We start from the raw sequence: 12,162 nt of genomic DNA on the forward strand, positions 1-12,162 counted from the left end.
ACAAAACGTAAACAACACGAAGAGCATCGTCGGTACACACACGTCGTTTGCCGCGGCCGATACATTTATCTGTAGAGGCCTAGCCTTACTAGATTGCCTAATGTAGTTTACGACCTTCTTTCACAATGTTTCCAAGCGCTATTAATATACAAACAATAAATAAAGTAGGCCTAGATGAAAAACAAAGTGGAAAAGATGAGGGTAAGCTGATTATTTATAGCTAGGCCTAGGTAGGTAGGCTAGCCTCTACTAGGCCTAGCTAGTATAGGCTAGGCGTACTTTCTCGACACAGTCAACTCAATATGATATGCCTAGTAGTAGGCTGCCACCTAGTACTGTCTGTGAGAGTGTACTAGTACTAGTATGTCTATTTATGAGGAACTACTACTAGGCTAGTACTACGTACTACTACTAACTAAAGGGAAGAGGGCTAGGGAATCGCTCTGCTGAATACTATAAATCCTTGCGCAATTTCAAATTGAAACTATGCCTACCTAGGCCTAAATTATTTTATATTTATAACTAACATTTTATTCCGTTAAGTTATTATTATAATGAATAATTATTACACTTGCATTATTTATCAATGTAGGCCTAGGATATAATGATCATTAAATTTATCGAGCTTTGGGTAATAATACTGAAAAGTACTTTACGTAGTTTTTAATTTTCTGCGAAAATTATTGAGTACTCCTATTTTATTTATAAATATATATAATAACAATAAATCCAAAGGCAAATTACTAAAAAAAATGACAATGCTGTGGGTATCAGTGGCTGGATCTCAATGGAGATACAAAAAGAAGCGAAAAGCTAAATCAAAACGATAAAGTAAAACAGCCAGAAAAGTTAGCAGAGCCTTCGGGCCCTTCATCAGTGCAAGTCTATATATATATATAAATAACACTAGTAACTTACATTTATTTTTTAGATTGAGATCACAAATTTTATTTCATTCTCTCTCTGTACAAAAGATGTGAACTAAACTGTAATTGTTTGTTTTCTAGAAAGTTCAAGATGGCTGATAAATGAAAGTTTTCCCGCCACTTCCAAGGACAAGCAATCAAGCAAAGTTTACCAGTCATTAGAAAAGAGTCAGTCAGACACGGTGCAGATACCTGCAACAAAGAGGAAGAAGGATAAGCATCATGATGAAAGAGCAATCAAACAAAGGAAAGATTCGCAACATTCACAGAAAAATGATCGATTGAGGGATGGAAAAAAAGGACATAAGAAGAAGAAGAAACATAAACATGATAGTGATGAAGATTACAGGAAAAGAGATAGAGATGATAGACAGAAGAGTAAATCTAAACATCCAGTCAGATCTAAAAAATCCACTTCAAGTAAATATGAAGATGAGTCGAGGTATGATGAATGTGAACATTAATTAGAAAATTCTACTACTGTATATAAAGCTCTGTCTATACTATCAAACTTTGAAATGTGAAAACAAAATGTGACGTGCCAATATCTGGACATGTCATACTACTGTACTACCATATTTGGGCATATCACTACCATACTTGGGCACGTCACACTAGTTTGATAGTGTAGTTATACAATAGAACTACTATTAAAGACCCAACAAAGTGTCCCTTTATTAGAGGTAGCTCCTGAATAAAGTTGACCCTAGTGTTAAAACATAATTGCCCCATTACAGAAAAAACAATTTAGGTGCTGCCTATAATAATTGTATTGTGTTAATAGGAATCATTAAAAGTTTTTAATTAGTGATAAAAAACAAAATTAATTAACAAAATATATGTATAAAATAATACTTTACATCATTTCAATTTCTCCTCATGTGTCCATTGTGATATATATCACATGAATATGATAATTAATTATGCATTATTGATTTGTGTTTTCTGAATATGATAATTAATTATGCGCTATTGAATTGTGTTTTCTAGTATCCCAGCAATGGGATGTAAATGTGTGTGGATAGAAGATCTTGGGCCTAAGGCTTTGGACGCATGTTGCATAGACACAAAAGCCGATAAGAACAATCTATGTTTTGAATCTGTACATTTTTCTGACGCAGCATTTTATAAAAGACTGGGATCGTCGTGCCTCGGACTTGACCATAAGCAAGAAATAAATTGGTATAGTCATAAACAATCGAAAAAAAGTAAGAAGCAGAAGGTTGATGATGACCGCTACTATTCCAAGAAATCCGTGAAAGTCTTGATGAATGAAGAAGATTTAGTTGATCTTTCAGGAATTGGTCGCAATAAAAAATGTTTGATCAGAAACGAGAAACTACCTACTGATACTTTTATTCCGTTAGAAAATATTGCTGATGTTGAAAACTCGGAATCTGAAATAGGTTTTAATCGCAATGAAGTTGATCCGTTAAAAATTCATGATAAAGCTACTCAGTATTACCTCTTCGGTCAAACTCCCCATGCTGTCAACGATTCAAAGGAAGACGATAAAGAACCTGGGAGATTTGATTCATGGGAAGGACTGATCACAAAACAGACAGAAGAATACAACAAAAAATTACGAGAAAATCCAAATGATGTTAAACTTTGGATGCGATTTGTTAAGTTTCAGGATGAAATTGCGTTACGTGGACACAGTATTTATTTTAGTGGGGAAACCGATGATAAACGTCGGAAATTAAGTAGACTTGTTCTGGAGAAGAAGATTGCCATTTTAGAACGAGCAATTGCGACAAACCCGTCATCTTTAGAATTAAAATTAGAGCATGTTGAACTCTGTATGGAAATATGGAATAGTAAAGAATTAAAGGAGCATTGGGACAAAATGATTTTTCAGCACCCAAATGATCCAGTGTTGTGGAATGCTTACTTAATGTTTGTTCAGTCACAATTTTCCACGTTCACCTTTAATAAGGTATTATCTGTTTATGGAAAATGTATTGGAAAGTTGGCTGCAATAATGGAAGGTCAGGTGTCCACGCATAAACCTTTACCAAACACTGACCTACATTTATTAGGTGAATTATTGTTCATATTGTATTTCAGTAGTTGTGCTTGAATGTAGCCTAAATTCGTTGCACCTACTTTATATGTTTAATTCAAGTACTTCTATCCAGATTATTTATCACATGGCATCTGCCATAAAAGTACAGATACATTAGGGTATCAAATGAACAAAATTGTACTGGAAAGGTTTAAATCTACAATTGAAACATGCCCTGGGGTGGTTATCTTTTCTAATACTGTATCATATATACAGTAAATTAAGATTGATCCACATTTAAGATTCAGTTTTCCCTTCCTTAATTGTTTGTAAAGAAGGTTAAACAAAATCTTGCTCGGCCACTCATTAAGTAAAGAAAGTAAATTTGTTTATTTGTAGGTATATTCTGTCAGTTATGTGAGGTTATTCGTCAAAGTGGCTATACTGAAAAGGCTGTATGCTGTTACCAAGCAATGATAGAGTTTAATCTATTTGGATCCCAAGAACTTGATGCAACAACACCGCATAATGAACAAGTAAGAGAGTTCGAGAAGCATTTACAAAAGGACCCACGACAGTCGCAAGGTTGAGCCATTAAAATGAGCCTGTTAAAAATGTTGACTGGCTCTCTAAAAATAAATTCTGGTGGTTCCTTGTTGGAGAGACATGCCCTGACAATAGTTACAATGACAGTTCTTGTCTCTCCCCAGTGCTCTTTGTATATACAGTGTTTCACTGAAACTACTTAATATCTTAAGACAAAGCAACCTTCCTTCTAGCCAAATGGGTAAACGAAAAATTACCACTATATTATAAACAAATATGAACCAAGACACCATGCTATAAACTAAATTCAAATGTCTATCTTTCCTTTTGCAGAGTGCATTTCTGGAGACATTTTGGGACAGTGAAGAACCAAAATTCGGTGAGAAAGGTGCTAATGGCTGGAACTCATGGATGAAAATGAAGCAAAAAGGAGGGTGGAAGCAAGTGCCATCTTCCACTGGTATGCATTTAATACATAGTTATTTTTCCCCCTCCTTGTCAATATAGTGCCTTTGAAGCTCTAAGCTAATATGAAATATGTTCTTTATATATTGCTTCAAAACCTACAGTACGCTTTATTCTTTTAGAAGTAAGTGAGGTTGATGAAGAAATAGAGGATGACAAGATTCCAGAATCATGTGTTGATACCTGGCAAAGCTGGGTTTATCTGGAGACCGCTAGAGAGCAAAGACATTTTCTACCATGGAAACCTGATCCAGATAAAGATATAACAGAAGATGATTGTGAAGATCCAGAGAGAATGGTAGTCTTTGATGATGTCAGTCCATTTCTCTTTAAGATCAAGTCAGAAGAATTGCAGTACAAACTTCTTCTGAACCTTTTACGCTTCCTTGGGGTAACAGTCCCAACATTTGGATCGTCCAATGATTATGAAGTTTGTAGACATTCTATGTATGCGTTACAGCATACTGACCAAATATTTTTGAAGTCTAACTATTCCTTAACAGACCCAATAAACTATGACTATAAACAGTTATCGGTAGGAGTCACCAACAACTGTTCTCCACTGGGTGTTGGATCGACATCTGAATCAAACCAGCTTACACCACCTAGAATAATTGGTTCATTTAAACAATTTGTCAGAAATGTCTTGGCTCAATCTTTACATCTTTTCACTTCCAACAAACGGACTACTCTGCTACTTATTTGGATCAAATTTGAATACGAGCAGTTTGACCATGGTAGCATAAATGATGACAAATCAAAGAAGAAAGCTTTTAAACAGCATTGTAAGGATGTCAGAAAGTTTGCCAAATGTATTCTGAAGGAGGAGGTCAACAGAAATAACCTTTTACTCTGGGAAGCTTATGCCAAACTGGAGTGGAATCTTGGAAATGTGGAAGAAGCTCGACGAGTTATAGGAACTGCTCTTGGTATGAGTGGGCAGGTTATGTCTGGTCAAGAAGTCAGGAACTCTATACCAAGCTTAGTCGCATCTTATACATACTTGGAACTGGACTTGGATGCTAATGTAAGATCATTCATTACCAACAAGAAAGAAAAGATGAATAATGATGGAATTGATCGACTTCTTAAGGTATTGACATGGCTAGGTCAAGGTTCAGAAGTATTTTCAAACCCAGAATCTGATGAAACATCTGCTCTTGACATTTTGAAAGCAAGACGAGGATTTCAAACGAATTTGGATGCTAAAATGGAAACATACAAGAGTGCTTTGGTTTCCTCAGAGGAATCAGAAGATTTAGAATATTTTCTTGAGTATGTGTGTTGTTATGCGTGGTTCCAGTACATTACTGTTGGATTACAAGCAGCCACTGTTGTCTTTGAAGAAAGCCTTTCTTTTCTAAAGATTCATTCTGCCAAGAAGAGAGAATTTGTTGACACTTATGTCGATTCATTCACCACAACTCTACAAAAACATTATGAGGATATATTTCTAAATTATATAAAGCTTGTGATTTATCACATACTAAGAAACCCAACGCCATTGACAATGATTCGCACTATCATACAGAGGGGGCTTTTGGATTTTCCTCGCAGTGATGTATTCTTACAGCTGTTCATTTCGCTTGAGATGAAGTCATTGATTATCGGTAGAGTGCGAAGGTATTTTGATGGGAGTTTACAATCATCAGTTTCACCAGTGGTATGGCTTTATAGCATACAAGCTGAGATGACGAGAGACAACATGTTGGCTAAATCAAGACAGGAGCTTGATACTGCAATATCAGGTAAGATTTATTAGGTCCACTTTTCAGATAAAGATTAAGGAGGTCTACTGAAACTTCAGGTAAGATTAAGGAGGTCTACTGCAACTTCAGATAACGATGAAGGAGGTCTACTGCAACCTCAGATAAAGATTAAGGAGGCCTACTGCAGCATCAGGTAAGAATAAGGTCTGCTGCAGCAGCAAGTAAGATTAAAGAGGTCTACTGGAACATCAGGTAAAGATTAAAGAGGTCGACTGGAACATCAGGTAAAGATTAAAGAGGTCTAGTGGAACATCAGGTAAAGATTAAAAAGGTCTACTGGAACATCAGGTAAAGATTAAAGAGGTCTACTGGAATATCAGGTAAAGATTAAAGAGGTCTAGTGGAACATTAGGTAGGATTAAGGAGGTCTGCTGCAACATCAGGTAAGATTAAGGAGTCTACTGAAACATCAGGTAAGATTAAGAAGGTGTACTGCAAATTTAGCTGTGGTCACGTCTAGAACAATTAATTTTGTGTATGTTGAATTTATATATATGCAATAAATCATCATTTTCATCTAGCCTTTATGCTTTTGTAATTGACTTATTTTAATAGCCCATCTAATAAATATTTTGGTTGTTTCTATTAATTTGTTTATTTTGTTTTCTATAGACATCAACACTGGAATAACACATAGAATACGTTCTTTATTCATGAAGGCTGTTTCTGATCGGGCTACCAGACATAGTGTACTCATATGGAGAATGTTTATACAGTTTGAGGTATTATGCTACAATATACAAATTAATCGTATTTCGTTTCTAAAAGTAGAAGTATACAGTACATAATACAGTAACAACTCTTTCATTTTTCTAAGGTTTGTCGTGGGGACATGAAAAAGGCCAAGTCATTATTCTTTCGGGCTATACAGTGTTGTCCCTGGGCTAAGGTGTGTAATTTATCGATATGATTGTATTTGTTTTTTATATTGTATTCTTCCCTGAAACATTTGAATCTAAAAAGCAAGCAATAGTATTTAAATTGATTTTAGTTTATTTACTTTTAATAGGTTCTGTATCTAGATGCTGTTCGATACTTTCCAGATGAACTGCAAAACATCTTGGATATCTTAATGGAAAAAGATCTTCACATTAGAGTGCCAATTGAAGAAGTGGAACTCCTGATGAAAGTGGTGTCTTCAAACAAATAGGTTCTGTGAATTAGAGTACCAGTTGAAGAACTGAGAACTCCTGATGAAAGTGAAGTCTTCAAACAACTAGGTTCTAAACATTAGAGGAACTCCTGGTAAAAGTGAAGTCTTCAAACTTTGCTATTAATTTGAAAAAAATAAAACTCTTGATGAAAGTGAAGTCTTCAAACAACTTGGTTCTTCACATTAGAAGAACTCTCAATGAAAGTGAAGCCTTAAAAAACTATGTTATTCACATTAGAGGAACTCCTGATGAAAGTGGAGCATTCAAACAACTAGATTCTTCACATTACAAAACTCCTGGTAAAAGTGAAGTCTCCAAACAACTAGGTTATTCACATTAGAGGAACTCCAGATAAAAGTGAAGCCTTCAAACAACTTCATTCAATTAAAAAAGTTGATTTTATGTTATTTTGTGAACTTGAAAATTCGGATAAAACTGAAAAAGAAATATTGCTATACCAAAGTGAACATTATGAATTTAATAATCCTAATACTGTACTGTATATATTTATAAGATGTTTTATTCTTGTTATTGTCCAAAAATATACAGGAGTACTTTACTTCTTTAATATAAACAGTGTTGCTGCGTTATTTATTTCTATTCTTCTCTTATTCAACACTATCTGCTGCAGCCTCATTCGTAGTCGTACTTAAAACCGAGCATATCGATGTGTTCGATATTGTACTTATAGAGTTATAATCCTTCAGAAAGTTTTCCAAAGTTTCCAAGTTTTGGTTGAGATGTTCCATCGTTTCCTCAGCGTGTTTGATGTCAAAATCTTTATCTTGATGGCAAAATAAACCAATTTCGTCTTCTCTATTAATTTTTGGTTCATCGTCGCTCGTTGAGTCTTCTTCAAGTGTCTCCATTGCAGGCGGGATACGAAACGAAAACGGCATCCCTCCATAATCCATCGATGTACGTCGTACGACTCGTGGTTCGTTTGACTTCTGAAGCTTCGGAGCACCAGCTATTGATGATCGCCGTGCTTTTGGATTCCATCCTGCTGGCCAACCAGGTGGAGCGGGTTCTTCTATTATAGATTCTTCAGATGATTCTTTTGATGCAATTAATCCCGTTGGCCGACTTCCATCATCGTCGTCATCATTGCTGTCATTACTTTCAGGATTGTAATGATATGATTGATATTCCATGTCTGATCCAGACGAACTCGATTCTGATTCCTCATAGAAAAGGGGAAACACATGGTATTTAGTTTCCTTTCCAGAATTATTTGTCAGAGAAATATTTCCCGTCATGTAATCAGTTGTGACAATGGAATGTCGTCTGGTTTCAGTTTTTACAAAGACCAAGTCTTTCTCTTCTGCTTCTGATACTCGTTTCAAAAGCAACGGGAATGCTTTCTTATAGTCTAAATCGAGAGTACTAAACGGTTTATCGCTCCATTCGTTGACATCTGAAACGGTCTGCTTTCCGAAGCTCAGAGCAAGTGGTCTTCTGATTGCTTGATGACAACCTTTTTTGATGGAAATGGGTGGCGGAAATCTGATAGTATAACCAGAGAACCAATCCACATCAAAGTCGCAATCAACTTTAACTGGTTTTTCTGACGCTGGTTTATTTCTTTCTCGTTCTGTTATTTCAAAATCGCGTTGTTTCCGTTTATGAATTACGTCCGAATTATTGAAACTTTCAGACTCAAAAAAATCTGTCAGAGGTTTTGTTTGCGCGACATGGTTCTTCCGTTTTTGCTTCTCTCCAACAGGCAGCAGGCGAAGAGTAGAAAAGCCTACCACTTTTCGCTGTGGTTTTGTTAACACACCATCTGGTTTCCGTCTATACATTAGATTTGACAATAAAAACCTACATAATAATTATGTGACCATCTCTTGAATGTGATGTTTACAGTACAAAAGAGATGTAACCATAACGACGCGATACTAAAATACGCAACGCGGATCGTACGTTGTATGCGCGACGCATAGTTCTGTTAGGAGAGATCAGAGAGAGAAGTATTCAAAGCTTTTAACATGAGTGGCTTTCCGACTGTTAGAATGTACTCAAGGAATAAAGAATTATCAATTACATTTACTAAAACAATTTTGCCTTTTAACTTGCTTTTTCTAAGAGGTATATCTGAAAGTAACAGAGTAGTGTGTGTATATTAACAGTTAAGTCTGAGTGTACAGTGTGTAGGGAGGCGATTTAGACTTGACCTACAAAATAACGAGAAGTGCGTGAATAGATATAAATAAAATAAAGGTCAACAGTTATATTGAATATATTATTCAAATTGAAAGAAACGAAGAAACAACCCCAGAATGCTTTTTCCTCGAATTCGATTGATCTTTAAATTAGAGAATAATTATTATAAAGCCTGAAAATATTAATATGATTTTTTAAAATAACATTTATATGGCGCCCTCTTCCGTAAGTTTCTCAAGCAGCAGCAGACGACGGGAACAATAGTAGACTAAAGTAAGTTCTAAACACATTTAAGTATGCTTAACTATTAGTTTCCGTTTTATGTCTATTTATGATCTAATTTATTATACAGAACATAGTATCTTTAGCATCCTTCGATTTATTTTATCCATGTAAGAATTTAAAGGTAAACAATTTTGTTAGCCCAGTCTGCACTTGGAATTGGTGCCAGGGACATGTAGGCCTAGTAAGTAGGAAACTTCTCCTAGACCTCAGGCCCGTAGCCAGGGGGGGGGGGGGGGGTTTATGGTTCGGGCGAACCCCCCCCCCCCTTTACAGCGAACCCCCCTTTACAGCGAACCCCCCTTAACCGACTGCGAACCCCCATCCCCGACATGCCCAATACCTCACCCTCATCTCCGAAAATCGTCCAAATACGTGCCCCACAGTACAAAAAGTTGTTCGTAAATTGAAAAATTCGTAAACTCGTTCGGAATAACTCATACAGTACCTTCTTCCCTGTATGAGCGTACTTCGAGCGATACGTGTCTGTAAAGTTCTAAGAGTTGCAAATGAATTGCCGATTTGAATTGCCGACCCAAATACTTAGTGTCCGAACCCCCCCTTGACAGATCCTGGCTACGGCCCTGGACCTAGTTATGGTAGCCTACACGCTTCCTGGAAGAGCATAGCAGTTGTTGCTATTGTACTATTATTAGCAGTATAAAGTAAAACCTGAAGTGATGCTTTGACAGATAAATTTCAATGCCATCCATCAATAAATGAAATCAATGACTTGTTATACATAAGTTTAAAAGAGAGAATATGAAATATCACGTGTTTCATGAGTTGTTCTCTTGTAGAAGCAAGTTAAATAGGATAGTTACCTTATAAGCAACACCAACGTTTCATTTCATTCGTTCAAAGAATGAGTACAGGCTACTACACTACTAATAACAAAGCAGACTAGACCATGCACAATCCAATGTTTTGATTGCGGTAACCTATTTTATTTGTATTTGTGGTTTTTGTTTAAATAGCCATCAGCTATGATCAATAGATATTTTTTGTACATAATCCCATTACACTTTTTGTACATTGCTGTTAGTTGGAACCACAACCACTTAATTTAAAAAAGGTTAATTATTCATTCATTCCTAACCTAACAACAATAACCTCAGAGTTTCTTGGAAATGTTCAGTCACATTTAAACAAAAGGAATGAACCAAAGGAATACAAAGCACTATTGTCAAAGCATTTTAATCCAGGAGGTAGGATCTGGGGATGATTACAGAGGTATCATTTAATGGACTTTACATAAGATAATGCATACAGATACAAACTGTAAGATCAAATCTTTGAATTGCATTCAACAAATCATTTTTGTTTCAACACCTGCATAACAAATTAATTACCTAGTGTAAATGTATATTGGAAAACTTTGAATTCAGGGAATATATGATTTATATAGGAGGAGCCTACACAAGATATTTCCTACAAAGTTTCATATCTAACAATGATAAATCCAACAAATGTTAAACAAAGTAAAACAAAAAGGTGTATCAGAAAACTAATTATCTAAATATGTAGGTAATAATAGGAGATATCTATTATTCATAAGACTACTAAAGAGCCAACACACTGTACCTATAAATTATGTATTTAAACCATGTAGAACAAACAGAGTTAAAGGTATATTATAAAGCTAATTATTAAAGTTTTTAATTCTAGCAACATCTGGGTGCCTATTGGCAGGTGAATACAACCTCACACAAATCAGTCACAGGTTGAATCTGGTTGTTGTCAACCTGTTAATTATTTTAGTCTACTACGTTTCATCCATGAATGAATAGCCGCCTAATTCATTTGCTTTTGTTTTTTAATCTGTATTATGAGGTATTGTGTCGAGAATAAAGGCTCCATTTAAAACATTGTACCCATTGGGCTTCTTTTGTTAAACTTTGTTTTCTATTGGTGTTTGAAAAAAAGTGTGGGAGGGCTTAAACTCTTTTGGATCTTTCACCAATTACTTTGTATAGTTTTATTTTATACAGTGGTAATGGTAGTTCTGGTAATGGTAGATCTGTGCATATCTGTAAGACTTGGTATTAGGACATACAGCACTGGAATATTTCAAAAGCAGGAATAGTACATCATTGTACGATGTACTGGGATTATTTAAACATACAAAAGCACTGGAATTATTAAGGCACCAGCTTAGAATTTAACTTGGATATCTTACTATAGAAAGACCGTAAACTTTTTGTAAACGATTGATTGCATAAAACAAGTTACGCTCGAGCGATTGTCAACAGACTTTTATAAAGTGTATATATTTAACATAATAGAAACTCTCTATTCATGAACCGTCTTTTTTGAAGGTTCAAATGTAGTGTTTGTATTTACTGAACGTTCTTCGTAGAAACAACAAGGTGAAAACTTCTTTGATGTCGGAGCATATGTTTCAATTAGATCAATAATGATTGTAATTAGCTAGTCGATCTCAACAACAGTTAACAATGAAGAGCTTCAAAAGCCAATTTACAGGTGTGGATGGTATGAATGGGGGTGAAGTAAAGATGACTACATCAAGGCCTAGACACCAGCCTAGACCCATCCAATCATGGACTGCAGATTCGGTTAAAATGAAAACAAGACGCAAGGAGAATGGATTTACTTCACCCAGAGTGTTGTACAGTGCCAACCGGAACCCCCTCCCTGTCAAACATTCCGTTGGGGGTGAATGGGTGATAGAAGAGTGCGAGGTATATTATATTATTATATTTTTTTGTTTACAAATTTACCGTTGTACAGTATGTGAGCACATCTAATCCCTTAAGGCAATCACTTCAAGGTCTAGGTCTTTGATAGATAGGATCTTCTATAGGTTGTTTTTGTTTAATTTATTG

The 12,162-nt window shown here is 35.6% G+C and overlaps 3 protein-coding genes across 3 annotated transcripts in view; 2 read left to right on the forward strand and 1 right to left on the reverse strand.

Annotated features, from left to right (window-relative positions):
- The first annotated feature begins 20 nt into the window (after positions 1-20).
- LOC144851642 (nuclear exosome regulator NRDE2-like) lies at positions 21-7,419 on the forward strand. Its single transcript, XM_078709205.1, has 9 exons — positions 21-201; positions 1,008-1,368; positions 1,917-2,968; positions 3,334-3,470; positions 3,814-3,940; positions 4,068-5,693; positions 6,327-6,436; positions 6,532-6,603; positions 6,724-7,419. The coding sequence occupies exons 1-9, from the start codon at positions 126-128 to the stop codon at positions 6,862-6,864; spliced, it is 3,702 nt and encodes a 1,233-aa protein (XP_078565331.1). The 5' UTR covers positions 21-125; the 3' UTR covers positions 6,865-7,419.
- On the reverse strand, positions 7,383-8,721 carry LOC144852963 (uncharacterized). Its single transcript, XM_078711017.1, has one exon. The coding sequence runs from the start codon at positions 8,671-8,673 to the stop codon at positions 7,477-7,479; it is 1,197 nt and encodes a 398-aa protein (XP_078567143.1). The 5' UTR covers positions 8,674-8,721; the 3' UTR covers positions 7,383-7,476.
- A 2,928-nt stretch (positions 8,722-11,649) lies between these two features.
- Positions 11,650-12,162, forward strand: part of LOC144851879 (uncharacterized) — a 29,350-nt gene continuing 28,837 nt past the window's right edge. Inside the window, exon 1 of the mRNA XM_078709530.1 lies at positions 11,650-12,018. Coding sequence (XP_078565656.1) covers positions 11,773-12,018 — 246 coding nt within the window. The 5' untranslated portion in view covers positions 11,650-11,772. The remainder of the gene's footprint in view (positions 12,019-12,162) is intronic.

The sequence above is a fragment of the Antedon bifida genome, chromosome 9, assembly GCF_963402885.1.
Source record: "Antedon bifida chromosome 9, ecAntBifi1.1, whole genome shotgun sequence".
NCBI lineage: Eukaryota > Metazoa > Echinodermata > Crinoidea > Comatulida > Antedonidae > Antedon > Antedon bifida.

Excerpts from the sequence above, each read along its gene's own strand:
- LOC144852963 (XM_078711017.1), bottom strand. The coding sequence starts at position 8,673 with ATGTATAGACGGAAACCAGATGGTGTGTTAACAAAACCACAGCGAAAA.
- LOC144851642 (XM_078709205.1), top strand. The coding sequence starts at position 126 with ATGTTTCCAAGCGCTATTAATATACAAACAATAAATAAAGTAGGCCTA. Across the intron at positions 3,471-3,813 it reads CAACACCGCATAATGAACAA|AGTGCATTTCTGGAGACATT; the intron begins GTAAGAGAGTTC and ends TTCCTTTTGCAG. Across the intron at positions 3,941-4,067 it reads GCAAGTGCCATCTTCCACTG|AAGTAAGTGAGGTTGATGAA; the intron begins GTATGCATTTAA and ends TTATTCTTTTAG.